Genomic DNA, 14,965 nt, shown 5'->3' with positions numbered 1-14,965 from the left:
TAGTTTCCTTTCACAGTCCTGTGAAGAGTCTTGGGCATAGCTTTTCTTATATTTTTTGATGCATTTATGTGTATGAAGTATGTTTTTGTAAATACATAATTTGTGTTCTTGTTTTGTAATACATGGGATTACATTGCACATGTTATTCTGCATTTTGCATTTTTACTCATTTTAATGGTGGAAATCTTAGAGACCTTTCACCTTAATACATGTAGATCTACCTCATTCTTTTTACACATACTATTCCATAGAATTTACATAGCGTAATTTTTTAACCATTCTCCAATTGAAGGGCATTTATATTGTTTTAAATTGTTCACGTTTGTCAATAAGCTATAATAATGATTATATATTTCTTTTTTTTTTTTTTTTTTTTTTTTTTGCACGTATAGAAGTATCTATCTTGTGTCTAAAGCTTAAAAGGTGGAATTGTTGAAGCAAAGGGTGCTGTTGTTTACTTGTTTATAGATCGTGCCAAATTGTCTTTTTAGGAGGCTGAATGGAGGTGTTTCATGAGTAGCAAATGAGATGAACCATCTTCCTGCACACAGCCAAAGTTTGCAAAGGTGATAAAGAATTGCATTTTGTTTTAATTTGTATTTTCCTGATAGTGGAAAGCTGAATAGTTTTTCATGTTTCGTGGCCAATTAAATTTCCTCTTCTATCATTGTTTTGTTTATTTTTTGCCAGTGTGATTCAGTTGAGGTGTTTGTCTTTTTTTCATGATATGGGAGAGTTCACTAAATATTCTGCAAAGTATAAATATACTTTTTTTTCTCCCTTACATTTGTATATGGTGACTTTTATCTTATTAACAGCTTAAAATTTCATGTATAAACATCTTATGACATAGATTTTATGAGACAGATGCACCCTCATTATAAAAAGTGATGCGGAGAGTTGCTGAGGCACTCTGTGAGCAATGTCAGTTTTTAAAGTCTTTCTTGTGTTAAGGTGGCAGATTCAATTCTGCCTTTGTTCCAGGAAAAGTTCCTTCTCTAAAATCTCTGACATTTTCTTTTTCAATTTTTAGGCAAAATTATTCTTACATTGGGGCAACTTCAGTCTTCACAGCTTTTATATTCCCCCTGGTGCTTTCATCTTTTCAGTTTTTTACTTTGAGTTCATAATAGTTGTCTCAGACTTTTCCTCCATGACAATTATCTAGTGATATGGTTTGGCTCTGTGTCCCCACCAAAATCTCATCTTGAATTGTAATCAGAATTGTAAATTCCAGGTGTTGAGAGAGGGACCTGGTGGGAGGTGATTGGATCATGGGGGCAGTTTCTCCCATGCTGTTCTCATGACAGTGAGTGAATTCTACAAGATCTGATGGTTTTGTAAATGATAGTTTCCCCTGTGCTCTCTCTCTCTTGCCACCTTCTGAAGAAGATACTTGCTTCTCCTTCACATTCTGCCATGATTTTGAGTTTCCTGAGGCCTCCCCAGCCATGTGGAACTGTGTGCCAATTAAACTACTTTCCTTTATAAATTACCCAGTCTGTGGTATTCCTTTATAGCAGTGTGAAAAAGGACTAATACATCTAGATTTTAGTAGATTTCTTGTTTCTTGTAATTTCCAACTTAAAAAAACTGATTGTGTTTATTTATGAGGCGGGATCTTAATTTGTTTCTATAGCTCTGCAAGCTCCCCTGTATTCCACATTTTGTTAATTTCTCACTCAGTCTTCATGATTTTGCTTTATTTAGCTTTTTGTGCACTGTTAAGAACTTTGGGATATTCTTATTAGCATCTTTGAGATATTCTTCCAGACTGATTCTATCTGATTTTGTGTTCCATGTGCCTGCTGTGGCTTTATAGGGCCTCTGGGCAGGCTTGACTAGGGCAGCTCACCCTAAATATCCCATTTGCTCAGTCGTAATCTAGGAGAGTCACTTTTTTTTTTCAGGGTTCCTATTTTGTATGAGACCAAATTGTTTTTTGTCTGAGCTGCAGTTTGAAGACTCTGTTTTCATTCTTATCAATTTTTCTGATGACACCATTAATTATATTATCCTTTTCCCCACTTATTGTGAACCAAGTGGCCATAGAGGCAGGGTGTGTTTCTGTGTTCTCTCTTCTCTGCCCCTGGCCTGTGAGAGCCTCTCCTTATGCCAGTACCAACCACACTGCCATAGCAATGGAGGCTTCCCAGGAACTCTTGACATCTGACAGGGCAAAATCTATTCCTCTTCCTCCAAAATGTCTTAAACTTTGGGTTCCCAAATTAGCCTGTCAAAATCCTGGCATTTTGTGTGGAATTGCACTGACTCTATAGATCAATTTGAAGAGAGCTGACATATTTACAATATTATGGCTTCCATTCTCATGAATATGGCTCAAGTATATGATTAATTTAGAACTATTTTCTATTAAAATATAGTTTTTCTCTTTGAAGGTTTTGTACTTCTGCTAGATTTCTTCATAGATATTTGATATCTTTATGCTATTATTAACTACAGTAGTCCTCCTTTATGCACAGTTTCACTTTCTGAGGTTTCAGTTAGTCATAGTCAACCATGGTCCAAAAACATTAAATGGAAAATTCCAGAAATAAACAATTCATGAATTTTAAGTTACTTGCTGTTCTGAGTAGTGTGATAAAATCTCATGCTGTCCCTCTCCATCATGCCCAGGATGCAAACTATCCCTTTATCCAGCGTATCCACAATCCACAATGTGGACACCACCAGTCCATGAATCACTGAGTAGCCATCCTGGTAATCGGATCGGCTGTCATGATATCACAGTGCTTGTGTTCAGAGAACTCTGATTTTAGTCAATAATGGCCCCAAAGCACATGAGGACTGATGCTGGCAATTCAGATATGCCAAAGAGAAGCCGTCAAGTGCTTCCTTTAAGTGAAAATGTGAAATTTCCTGAAAGAAAAAAAAATCACATGCTAAGGTTGCTAATATCTACAGTACAATATTTTGAGAGAGAGAAAGAGACCACATTTACATAAATTTTATTACAGTATATTGTTATAGTTCTACTTTATTATTAAATATTATTTTTAATCTCTTATTGTGCCAAATTTATTTATAGATAGGGGAAAACATAGTATATACAGAGTTTGGTACTATCTGCAGTTTCAGGCATCCACTGGGGATCTTGGAAGCATCCCCTGTGGATAAAAGGGAACGAGGGTACTAAATTATCTCTTACGTATAAATTTGTATTGGTGACCCATGTTCTAATCCATAGTTATATTTTTTATTCTTGTTTCAATACTGAACTGTTTTAGTTGCTATGATTTTCTAGGTAGTGTTCTGTAACCTGTCTTGCTGGGATCCAACTGAGAGACACTAAATGAATAGATAAATTTAACAAGAATTTATATTTTAAAAAATTTCAAATGATCCTAGCTAGAAACATGGTATATCTCTCCACTTATTTATAATTTTTTGAACTTGGATCCTTATTGGGTCACTTTAGCGCTAGGCAAACTGTATTTGTAATCAGGAACTCGTTTTCCTTTCACATTTTCTAGTTATTTCTTATGGGCATAGGGGAAATCTATTTGTTTGAGTTTGATGACCTTGTGCCTAGCAGACTTTCCAAGTGGTCTTCTCCCTCCTATTATTGTCTTGTATTTCCCAGAGAAACAATTACATCTTCAAAATAGCAGCTTTCTCTGCTCTTTTTCAGAATTTATGCCTGTATATTTTTCTTTTTCTTACTTTGTTTTCTTTCTTTTTTCCTTAGTATATTAGGCAGGATTGTCAGTGTAATACTGAATGGCAACACAAAAATGAGCATTCTAGTTTTGTTCCAGCTCTCGAGGAACACTTGCAATGTTTAGCTTGAGACTTTCTGACAGATGCCTTTTATCAAGTTAAGGACATTTTCTGCTCTGTTTTACTAAAGTTATTTCTTTTAATCAAGACCATGTATAGGATATTTATCAAAATGCTTGCTAAAGAATCTTTGAGGTGATCATATCATTTTACTTCTATTAATTTTGATAATTTTTCCAAAGTAAAGCATACATAAAGAGATTAAAATATCAAACAGTCAACAAGACCTTAAAAAACAGAAGTAGCTCTTTTGGCCATCTTCCCCAGTCTGTGTTCAGTTTCCCAGATGAATCATCTTTAACCTTTTAGCTCTTCCCTCTGTACTTATTTCTGTAGTTTGAAATGACATGTGGATACAGCTCTTTGTAATTTTTCAAGTTCCAGTCATTAATCTGTTCACATAATAGGACAGAAGATGAAAACTTCTCCCCTAACACTCCTTTTCTTTCTTTCTTTCTTTTTTTCTTTTCTTTTTTTTTTTTTTTGAGACGGAGTCTCGCTCTGTCGCCCGGGCTGGAGTGCAATGGCCAGATCTCAGCTCACTGCAAGCTCCGCCTCCCGGGTTTAAGCCATTCTCTTGCCTTGGCCTCCCGAGTAGCTGGGACTACAGGCGCCCGCCACCTCGCCTGGCTAGTTTTTTGTATTTTTTATAGTAGAGACGGGATTTCACGTGTTAGCCAGGATGGTCTCGATCTCCTGACCTCGTGATCTGCCCGTTTTGGCCTCCCAAAGTGCTGGGATTACAGGCTTGAGCCACCATGCCCGGCCAACACTCCTTTTCATTCCCCTGTTCACATAATAAGGCATAAGATGAAGACTTCTCCCCTGGCACTCTTTTTCATTCCCTATCCATTCTCGTAATACATCACAGTTTGAGGTTCATCAGTAATTAGTTTTATCATTATGATGGTTATTTAAATGAAGTTCATAACCAAGTCATACACTATGTTATGATCACATTTCCTTTCCTGTGCAACATCTTTCCCAAAAATAACTATTGCCCTCTTACATACTTGCTTGGATTTTGTGTGCCTTCATCATGAATTCTTCCCAGGCACCCTGCAGAATTCTAAAATTCTTCTCAAGACAGTGAGGCACATTGTGTAATTTATCAATTCCATTTTATTTTCTTGGGAGAGCCCTTCTGGAGCCACCCATTCTCCTGAGCCAATTAGTTCTGATTAGTCTGGTCAGCTTCCAAGACTGACCTTCTGAAGCTTGACATCTCTCCTGTGCTGGGTCTTGTTTTATGGATTACATTTATCTTCTTTCTTGCTTGCTTTACAATCTCATTTTGGCTTACCACATTATCCAGTAGCCTCCTGACTAAGAGTTCATAGAAGGTATATATCTTAAGATCATTCATATCTGGAAAAAAAATTTATTCTTAAACCTCACAACGGTATGAAAATTTGGTAAGTCTAAAGGTATAGTTTGGAAATTAATTTGGTTAACTGCCTTGCAGTTTTCAGCATTGCTAATAAGAAGTCGGATGCCATTCTGATTTTTTTTTTTTTTTGGATGGAGTCCCGCTCTGTCACCAGGCTGGAGTGCAGTGGCACAATCTCAGCTCACTGCAACCTCCACCTCCCAGGTTCAAGTGATTCTCCTGCCTCAGCCTCCTAAGTGGCTGGGACTGCAGGCACCTGCCACCACGTCTAGCTAATTTTTTGTATTTTTAGTAGAGACAGGGTTTCACCATGTTTGCCAGGAAGGTCTCGATCTCTTGACCTCATGATCCACCCTCCTCAGCCTCTCAAAGTGCTGGGATTACAGGCATGAGCCACCGCGCCCGACCCCCATTCTGATTCTTGATCCTGTCTTTCTATGTCACCTGTTTTGCCTCTCTGAAACTTTCTGGCTCTTCTCTTTAATCCTTTGATTCTAAATTCTCATGATGGTTTGCCTTGATGTGGGTGTTGTGCTTAGTTCTCTAGGGCCCTTTCAAATGGAGGACAGTTTATTTCAATTCTCATCATTTTGCTTGTGATATTATTTAATTATTTTCTCCCTTCTGCCTTGTCTCTCTCTTTTATGGTTTGGAATTCCTGTTCATTGGATATTAGGTTTCCTAGGCTGATTCTCTAGAGACTTCTTGTTTTTTTTTTCTTGACAATCTTGTATGCCTTCTACTTTTGAATCTACCTTCTATGACATTTTCTCAGGAGCTTCATTTCTACTAGTGATTTAAAAATTTCTGCCATCATATTTTTAATTTCCAAAAGCCCTTTTAAAAAGTTGTTTCTCATTTATAGCATCTTGTTGTTGTTGTTTCAAGAAATCCAATATTTTCTCTCCACTAATGAGGATGATGATTTTTAGAATTGCATCTGTTTCTTCCAAGTTTCTTTCCCCTGCTCCTGCTGCATTATTTGCTTGTTCTGAAAGAATTCATCAAGTGTCCATTAAGTGTCCATTCACATTTTGAAACGAGACACTAGAAATCTGATTAGAAGCTATGTGTAAGGAATGCCTCTCATTGACTGTGCCCCATTTTGATTTTCATCTTCCAATTTATCTTCTGAAGGAACAGTGCCTCTAATTCCTAACCACTTCCAGAGTTCTAAAGCATACACGGGCTTGCTCCTTGTCAGCATTTCCTCAGCAAGTAATCTGGTATTTATTCTTTCACTCTGAAATTAGCTGCCATATATGCACCTATCTTCTGAAATGTTTGGTTATCTCTTATTTGATGTCCTTTTCCTCCCCTGTTCCCTGGTTCTTGTTGCTTTTCTGTCTGTAACTCTCTATTACAGGTGGTTTCATGGGATTTCACAGGGAACAAAGATGAATGCAGGTGTGTTCAACCCGCCAGGCTTAACGAAATACATAGATCAATTCTCTAATGTGATCTGTCCTGGAATTCCTGAGATAACACCTACGGGGTCATGTCACATAATTTTTCATCCATTCCTGTGTTGGATTTACATATATTTTATTGTGGGATTTTACCTTATGTGTTTTTAAGCAGCAGTTTTAATTTTATATTTGTCTGACATTGGTATCAAAACTATAACAGCCTTATGAAATAATTGAGAGTGATTAAATTTATATGTATATATGAATGGTTTCTTTAATGCAGACATTACCTGTTCCTTGAAAGATTGCTAAAAATTGTCCATTAAATGATTTGAAACCGATGTCTGTGTGTAGGTGTGGGGCGAATGTAGCTTAGGGTAGGTCTGTAAGCGTATTATGCATTTCTTCTATTATTTTTAGTTCTTATGCTGAACTTTGAGACAGTTTTTATCATTTATATTGTCCTAAAAAGTAACATTTTCCCTAGATTCTCTGATTTATTGGTAGAAAGTCGTGTTGGAACTTCTTTTATAAAGTTTTAATTCTTTCCTTCTCTGAAGACGTATCATTTATTAAACTCCTACCATTGTTTATTATCATCTTTTCCTTTGTTCTTTTGATCAGTCTTTCCATTTTGTTGGTCTTTTCAATGAACCACTTTTTGATTTTATTGATCCATTACTTTTATTTTTTGTTTGAGATATAATTAAATCTTGCTTAACATTTTTATATTTTTCTATATATTTTCTTTCCTAATTCTTTACTTCAACTTTGTTGAGGGGATTACCTTGTGTTCTGTTTCTGATACCTGGCTTTAAAACTTAATTTACTCATCAGTGTTTCTTATTTTCTAATAAATGCATTTTAGGCTACCTTTGTGCCACTTTGGAAACATTTGGCCTTTATAATGAATAATGTTTTCATTGGAGTTTATTTCTTAGCCATTTGTTATTTCGATTTTGATTTCCTGGTTAACCTAAGAAGTGTTTGGAAGCAGTTTTTAAAATTTCTCAGTGGAACGAGTTGGGGAAGTCATCCTCTGTCCTTTGGTTGTTTACTTTGATCCTATCACATTGTGGTTAGAAAATGTGTTTTTTAGAATTTTTGTTTGTGAGAGTCTGTTGTTTCTTTTGTGGCCTAGTGCATAGTCAGTTTTGAGGCTTTGCCACATTTGAAAGGCAATATAATGTAATGATTAAGAGTGTAGTGACTAATGCCATATGGGAGAGTTAGTAGAGGAGGGGGGAGGATCGATTGACACTAGGATGATTGGAGAGGGATGGTGTGAAGTCCAGCTCTGCCACTGCATAGATATGGAGGTGGGGCAAGCCTTGTTTCTTCCCTACAAAATGATGGTATCAATAATGGTGTTACCAGTGGGCTGACACAGGTTCTTGTCTTCACCCCAGAAAAAAATTTGAAGGCCAGACCAAACTGAAATTACATAAGATTTATCACAGAGTGAAAGTAAGTGCATACTCAAGAGAGGATTGTGAGTGTGCTCAAAAGAATAAGCTGCACCCAACATTGCCAGGACTCACATACTATACAGATAAGCAGAATGAAGGTGTGGAATATTCCATCATAAGGGGAGGGATTTTCTGGGAAATGGGCAGGCAGTTCCCAGAATTGGATTACCACTTTTTTCTTTACTAAATATGGTTAATCCAGAATTGCCATGGCATCAGATGCATGATGGGATTGGGAGGTTTCCCCATGGAAGTTTTATGGTAATAGGGGCATAATGCAGTCAAGATTATTTTATAATAACCCAGAATGCTCATTATTTTATTCAAATCTTTTACTTGATTTCATTTTGGCTTACTGGACTTGTCAACTTCTAACAGAGATGACTTAACATTTTTTTTACTACAATTGTGAGTTTTTCAGTTTTCCTATATCACTGTCAGACTTTCCTTTCAATTTTTTAAAACAATTTTCTTACAGATCATGACTTCTACTACATAGACTGGTAGAATATACCTTTTATCAGTATGAAATAACCTTCTGTGCCGTTTGTATTACTTTTCAGTCTAAATTCTATTTGTTTCTGATGTCAGTTTTGCCACAGAGCTCTCTTTTATTTTGCATTTGCCTGGTATGTTGTATTAGTCTGTTCTTGCACTGCTCTACAGAAACACCTGAGACTAGGTAATTTATAAAGAAAAGAGGTTTAATTGGCTCATGGTTTCACAGGCTGTACAGGAAGCACAATGCTGGCATCTGCTTGGCTTCTGGGGAGACCTTGGGAATCTTACAATCATGGCTGACAGAAGATGAAGGGGGAGCAGACACATCTTACACGGCAGGAGCAAGAGCAAGATAGGGGGTGCTACACTCTTAAACAAGCAGCAAGAATTGCAAGAACTCGCTCACTATCAGGAGAACAGCACCAAGTGGATGGTGCTAAACCATTCATGAGAAACACCTCCATGATCCAATCACCTCCACTAGGCCTCACTCCCACATTTGAGATTACAATGCAACATCAGATTTGGGTGAGGACACAGATCCAAACCATATCGTACGTCTTCTAATTCCTTCATTTTTAATCTTATTGAGTTGTTTTATTTTTCATGTGTTGTTTTATTTTTCATGAGTTGTTTTATTTTTCATATTTTTCATATAGCTGAATTCTGTTCATTCAATTTAGGTATCTCTATGTTTTATGAATCACTTTTATTTTATTAGCATTTATTTTTATCACCACTCTGTATATATTCTTGCTATCTTATTTTTTAATGAATATTTACAAGAATTTCTATTTTTTCTGTCATCTTCTTTCTTGCCTGTCTTTGGATTGATTGCTTTTCCTTTGATCCATATTTTTTCCTCCAATACATCTTTTTTTTTGGTTAAAAGTTAATTTTTAGTGAACAATTAAAAGACTGTTGTTCTATGAATGTCTGGAGTCACTTGTTATCTTTTCCTAAACTAAAGACTGTAACTTGATTTTATTTCCCTCCCCCCTCATCCTATCCCATCCATAAACTTTTTGAGTCCTTGTAGTCTAAAAATATCTTTATTTCACTTTCATACTTGGGTGAGTACTTGGGAAGGCTCAAAATGAGTTTTCATTTAAAAATTTGGCCATTTTTCTTCATTGTATTCTTGCATTCAGTGACCTTTATGAAAATTCCAACTTTAATCAGGTTTTCATTCCTTTGTGGTTAAGCTGCTTTTACTTTCTAAAATCTTTATGATTTGTTATTTTGGTCCTTGATGTGCTAGATTTTGGTGATAATATATCTAGGTAAAAGTGTTAAATATTCACTCTCTGCACTGACAAGCTTTTTAAAAAAATGCATGTAAGATTGTTTGCTTATTTATTTATGGGGGTGTGGAGAATGTACATATTTCAGTTAAAATTGTAACTGAAGTTTAAGAACACATTTGTCATCCTGCAGAAATCATCTAAATGTGTAAATATAATCAATACTTTAGGAACACAGAACATGATATAAATTGCTTGAATTAAAAAATTACCTAAAGTAAAAATGTTTAGTTGTGATTATACTTTTCTTTTCTTTTGTTCAGTGATACTGAGTTATAGTTGACAAATTGTATAAATTTAAGATGTACAACATGATGATTTCATATATGTTTATATTGTGAAATAATTACCACAATCAAGTTAGTTAAAATATTCATCTCACAGAGTTACGATTGTGTGTGTGATTATGTTTAAGATCTACTCTCTTAGCAAATTTCAATTGTATATTACATTATTGTTAACTGTGGTCCCTATACTACACATTAAAATACCAAGAAATTTTATCTTATAACAGAAAATTTGTACCCTTTGACTAGTATTTCCCCATTCTTCCCAGCCCGTGGCAATTGCCATTTGACTGTTTCTATGATTCAACCTTTTAGATTTCATAATATATATAGTATATATATAATATATAAATATATATTTATATATATAATTTATATATATAATATATAAATATATATTTATATATATAATTTATATATAATATATAAATATATATTTATATATATAATTTATATATATAATATATAAATATATATTTATATATATAATTTATATATAATATATAAATATATATTATATATATAATTTATATATAATATATAAATATATATTTATATATAATTTATATATATAATATATAAATATATATTTATATATATAATTTATATATATAAAATTTTTAGAGTCTCACTCTGTGGCTCAGGCTGGAGTGCAGTGGTGTGATCTCGGCTCACTGCAACCTCCACCTCCTGTATTCAAGTGATTCTCCTGCCTCAGCCTCCTGAGTAGCTGGGATTACAGGCGTGGGCCACTACACCCAGCTAATTTTTGTATTTTTAGTAGAGACAGGATTTCACCATGTTAGCCAAGCTGGTCTCGAACTCCTGACCTCAAGTGATCCGCCATTCTTGGCCTCCCAAAGTGCTGGGATTACAGGTGTGAGTCACCATGCCTAGCCTCCATAATCTAAATCTAAGACTAATGGAGTCTTATAAAGATTTCTATGTATAAGATCATGTCATCTGAAAACAGAAACAATTTTACTTCTTCCTTTCTGATGTGGATGCCTTTAATTTCTTTTTCTTGCCCAATAAATCTGCCTCGGACTTTCAGTACTGTGTTGAATAGAAATGGCAAGAGTGGTCATTGCTGTCTTGTTCTTCATCTTAGAAAAAAAGCTTTCAGCTTTTTATTATTGACTACAATATTAACCATGGGCTTGTCATACATGGCCTTTATTGTGTTGAGGTATATATCATTTATACCCAATTTGTCAATTTTTCTTTATCATGAAATGATGTTGAAGTTTTCAAATGCTTTTTCTGCATTTATTAAAATGTTCACATAATTTTCTTCCTGCAAATAAATGTTGAACATCACATTTATTGATTTACATGTTGTATCATCCTTGCATCTCAGGGATAAATCCCACTTGATCATAGTGAGTGATCATTTTAGTGCATTGTTAAATTTGGTTTGGTTTGGTTGTATTTTGTTGAGAATTTTTGTTTCTATGTATATTAGAGATATTGGCCTATAAATTTCTTTTCTTATAGTGCCCTAATCTTAGGTATCAAGGCAATGCTCACAAAATGAGTTTGGAAGTGTTCCCTGCTCTTCATTTGTTTTGGAAGAATTTGTATTAATTTATTCTTAAATGTTTGGTAGAGTTAACCAGCATAGCCATCGGGTCCTGGGTTTTTCTTTAGTGGAAAGGTTTTTTTCCTACTTATTCAATCAGTTTACTTATTATTAGTCTCTTCAGATTATCTCTTTTTTCATGATTCAGACTTGGTAGGTTTTACTTCTGATTATGTGATCAACTTTTCACTGCTGTGGGGTGATAGGAAGAATGTGTATTCTGTTGTTTTTGAGTGGAGAGTTCTGTAGGTATCTATCAGGTCTACTTGATCCAGAGCTGAATCAGGCCCTGAATATCTTTGTTTATTTTCTGACTCAATGAGGTGTCTAATATTGTCAGTGGGGTGTTGAAGTCTCCCATTATTACTGTGTGAGAGTCTAAGTCTCTTTGTAGGTTTCTAAGAACTTGCTTTATGAATCTGGGTGCTCCTGTATTGGGTGCATGTATATTTCAGATAGTTAGCTCTTCTTGTTGAATTGCACCCTTTACCATTATGTAATGTTGTAAGAAAAGACATACCATTGTTGTAAGAAAAGACACTTGATATGATTTTAGTCTTCTTGAATTTGTTAAGACTTCTTTTGTGGCCTAACATATGTATACTTGAGTAGAATGTGTATTCTGCTGCTTTTCAATGAAATGTTCTGTACATATCTTTTAGGTCCACTTGATCTAAAGTCTGGTTTGAGATCAAAATCCCTGTGATTTTCTGTCTGATTGATCTGTCATTGTTAAGGGTGAAGTATTAAAGTTCTTTACTATTATTGTATTGCTGTTTCTTTCTCTTTTCAGATTGGTTAGTATTTGCTTTAGCTATTTAGGTGTTCCAATGCTATATGTCAAAATATAAATGTTATATCTTCTTGATGAAAGGGCCCCTTTATCCTTATATATTGATCTTCTTTGTCTTATGTGGCCATTTTTTACTTACTGTGTGTTTTGCCTAACATAAAGATAGTTATCACTGCTTTCTTTTGGTCACTTTTTGCATTGAATATCTTTTTCCATACCTTCACCTTCAGCCTACATGTGTTCTTAAATCTACAATGAGTCTCTTACATGCAGCAAATTGTTGGATCTTGTGGGTTTCTCATAATGCATTCAGGCACTCTATTTCTTTTGATTGGAGAATTTAATCCATTTATTGATAGGTAAGAACTTACTATTGCTGTTTTGTTATTTGTGTTCTGGCTGTTTCGTAGTTCTTCCCCCCCCCCCCCCCCCCCCCGCTTTCTTTTTTCCTTGTGGCACTCCTTTGTGATTTGATGAATTTTAAAGTGATATGCTTTGACTCCTTTCTCTTAATTTTATTTCTTTACTGCAGGTTACTCCTTTGTGGTTACTATGAAGCTTACATAAAATATCTTATATCATCTGATTTCAAGCTAACAACTTTAACCACATATAAAACTCTACACTTTTGTTTCTCTCCTCCTTCACATTTTAATTTATTAATGTTACAATTTACATATATTTTATATTGGGTATCTAAAACCAAATTGCTACAGTTATACTTATTTAAATATGTTTGATTTTTAATTTTTAAGCTAGAATTGAAAGTGATTTATGCACAATCATTACAATATAAGAGATTTCTGATTTTAACTAAATATTTACCTTTATTGGTGAGTTTTTTATATTTATATATTGTTATGTTGTTAACTAATATCATCTCATTGCAGCTTGAAGAACTAGAACTCACTTTAGCATTTCTTGTAAGACAAGTCTACTGATGATGAACTCCTTCAACTTTTGTTTTTTTGGAAAAGCCTTTATCACATCTTCATTTAAGATAGACAAATTTACCAAGTATAACACTCTTGGTTGGCAGGTTTTTTTTCTTTCAATATTTTGAATGTGTCACCCTAATCCCTCCTGGGCTAAGAGAAGGTTTCCGCTGAAAAATTTACTGTTAGTCTTATGAGGGCTCCATTTTAGGTAATAAGTTATGCTTTCCTTGCTGCTTTCAAAATTATCTCTTTGTCTTTTGATAATTTAATTATAATACTTATTGGTGTAGAATTGTATTGTTGAACCTGTTTGGGGAACTTTGGACCTCATGAACGTAAATGTCTATTTCTCTCCTCAAATTTGGGAAGTTTTTAGTTATTACTTCTTGAAATTGACTTTCTGCTCATTTTTCTCTCTCTCTTCTTCTGTAATTTCCATAATTTGTATGTTGTTTCACTTGGTGGTATCCCATAAATGCAATAGGCTTTTTTCACTCATTTTCATTCTTTGTTCTTTTTGCTCCTCTAAGTAGATAATTTCAAATGAACTCTCTTTCAGTTCACTGATTCTTTCTTCTGCTTAAGTAAGCTGTTGGAATTTTCTGTTAGATTGTTCAGTTCAGTCATTGTATTTTTCAGATCTAGGATTTCTGTTTTTTTGTTTTTTGTTTTTTAACAGTTCCTATTTTTTATTGGCATTATATTTTGTTTATATATTGTTTTCTGATTTTGTTGAGTTGTCCATCTGTGTTTTCTTGTAGTTCGCTGAACTTTTTAAAGAGGATTATTCTGAAAGTCAGTTAGCTCATAGACCTTCATTTATTCAGAGTCAGTTATTACAGCTTATTAATTTCTTTTAGGGGTTTTATTTTTGCTGATTTTTTATGATCCTTGTATCCTCACATTAGTGTCTGTACGTTTGAGGAAGCACTAACCTCTTCCAGCCTTTCTAGGTTTGCTTTGGCATGGAAAGTCCTTTAATAGTCAGTATACCCTGGAGTTCAGGACAGGTCAGCTGGTAGCATCCATGAATAGGCACAGTTTGCTTTTGGGATCTCTAGTTGCGCAGGATTATTGCCTGTTCTCTGGTGTTTGCTGGGGACGCTGGCTGGCCTGTATGGTTTGTTGAGTGTTTCGGTTAGACTCTTTTGTTGGGCAGGGCTACTGGCTGCCCTCTGAGATTGAACAAGGCCTCAAGCTACTGTTCAATGGGACCATAGGCTAGGCTCTGTGATTAGACAGGGTTGCAGGCTGTGTTTTGTGATTTGCTCCAGACGACCACCAGAGTAAGTGCCAGAGAACAGGCAAGTAGGCAGGGTAAAAGAAAACTTTATTAACTAGCCAATGTGACGGAGGGGCGAGGTTCACCGGTCTCCCGCGGTGGAGGCCGAGGAAGTCGCTCTGGCATTCTCGGCAGAGGTTCCTAGGTCCGCATACGAGCAGGGGCCGAGGAAGTTCACACTGCATGCGCCGGGAGCGGCTTTTATGTCC

General features: G+C 35.1%; 2 protein-coding genes across 2 annotated transcripts in view; both read left to right on the top strand.

The window, feature by feature from the left end:
• Window positions 1-8,930, top strand: part of SP140 (SP140 nuclear body protein) — a 101,200-nt gene extending 92,270 nt beyond the window's left edge. The window contains exon 28 of the transcript XR_004053323.1: window positions 8,797-8,930. The gene's annotated coding sequence lies outside the window, so the exon portion shown is untranslated. The remainder of the gene's footprint in view (window positions 1-8,796) is intronic.
• Window positions 8,847-14,965, top strand: part of SP140L (SP140 nuclear body protein like) — a 55,886-nt gene continuing 49,767 nt past the window's right edge. The window contains exon 1 of the mRNA XM_030917135.1: window positions 8,847-9,124. Within this exon, the coding sequence (XP_030772995.1) occupies window positions 8,877-9,124 (248 nt within the window). The 5' untranslated portion in view covers window positions 8,847-8,876. The remainder of the gene's footprint in view (window positions 9,125-14,965) is intronic.

Source organism: Rhinopithecus roxellana, chromosome 14, assembly GCF_007565055.1.
Source record: "Rhinopithecus roxellana isolate Shanxi Qingling chromosome 14, ASM756505v1, whole genome shotgun sequence".
Taxonomy (NCBI): Eukaryota; Metazoa; Chordata; class Mammalia; order Primates; family Cercopithecidae; genus Rhinopithecus; species Rhinopithecus roxellana.
This window is presented reverse-complemented; position numbering and strand designations above follow the sequence as displayed.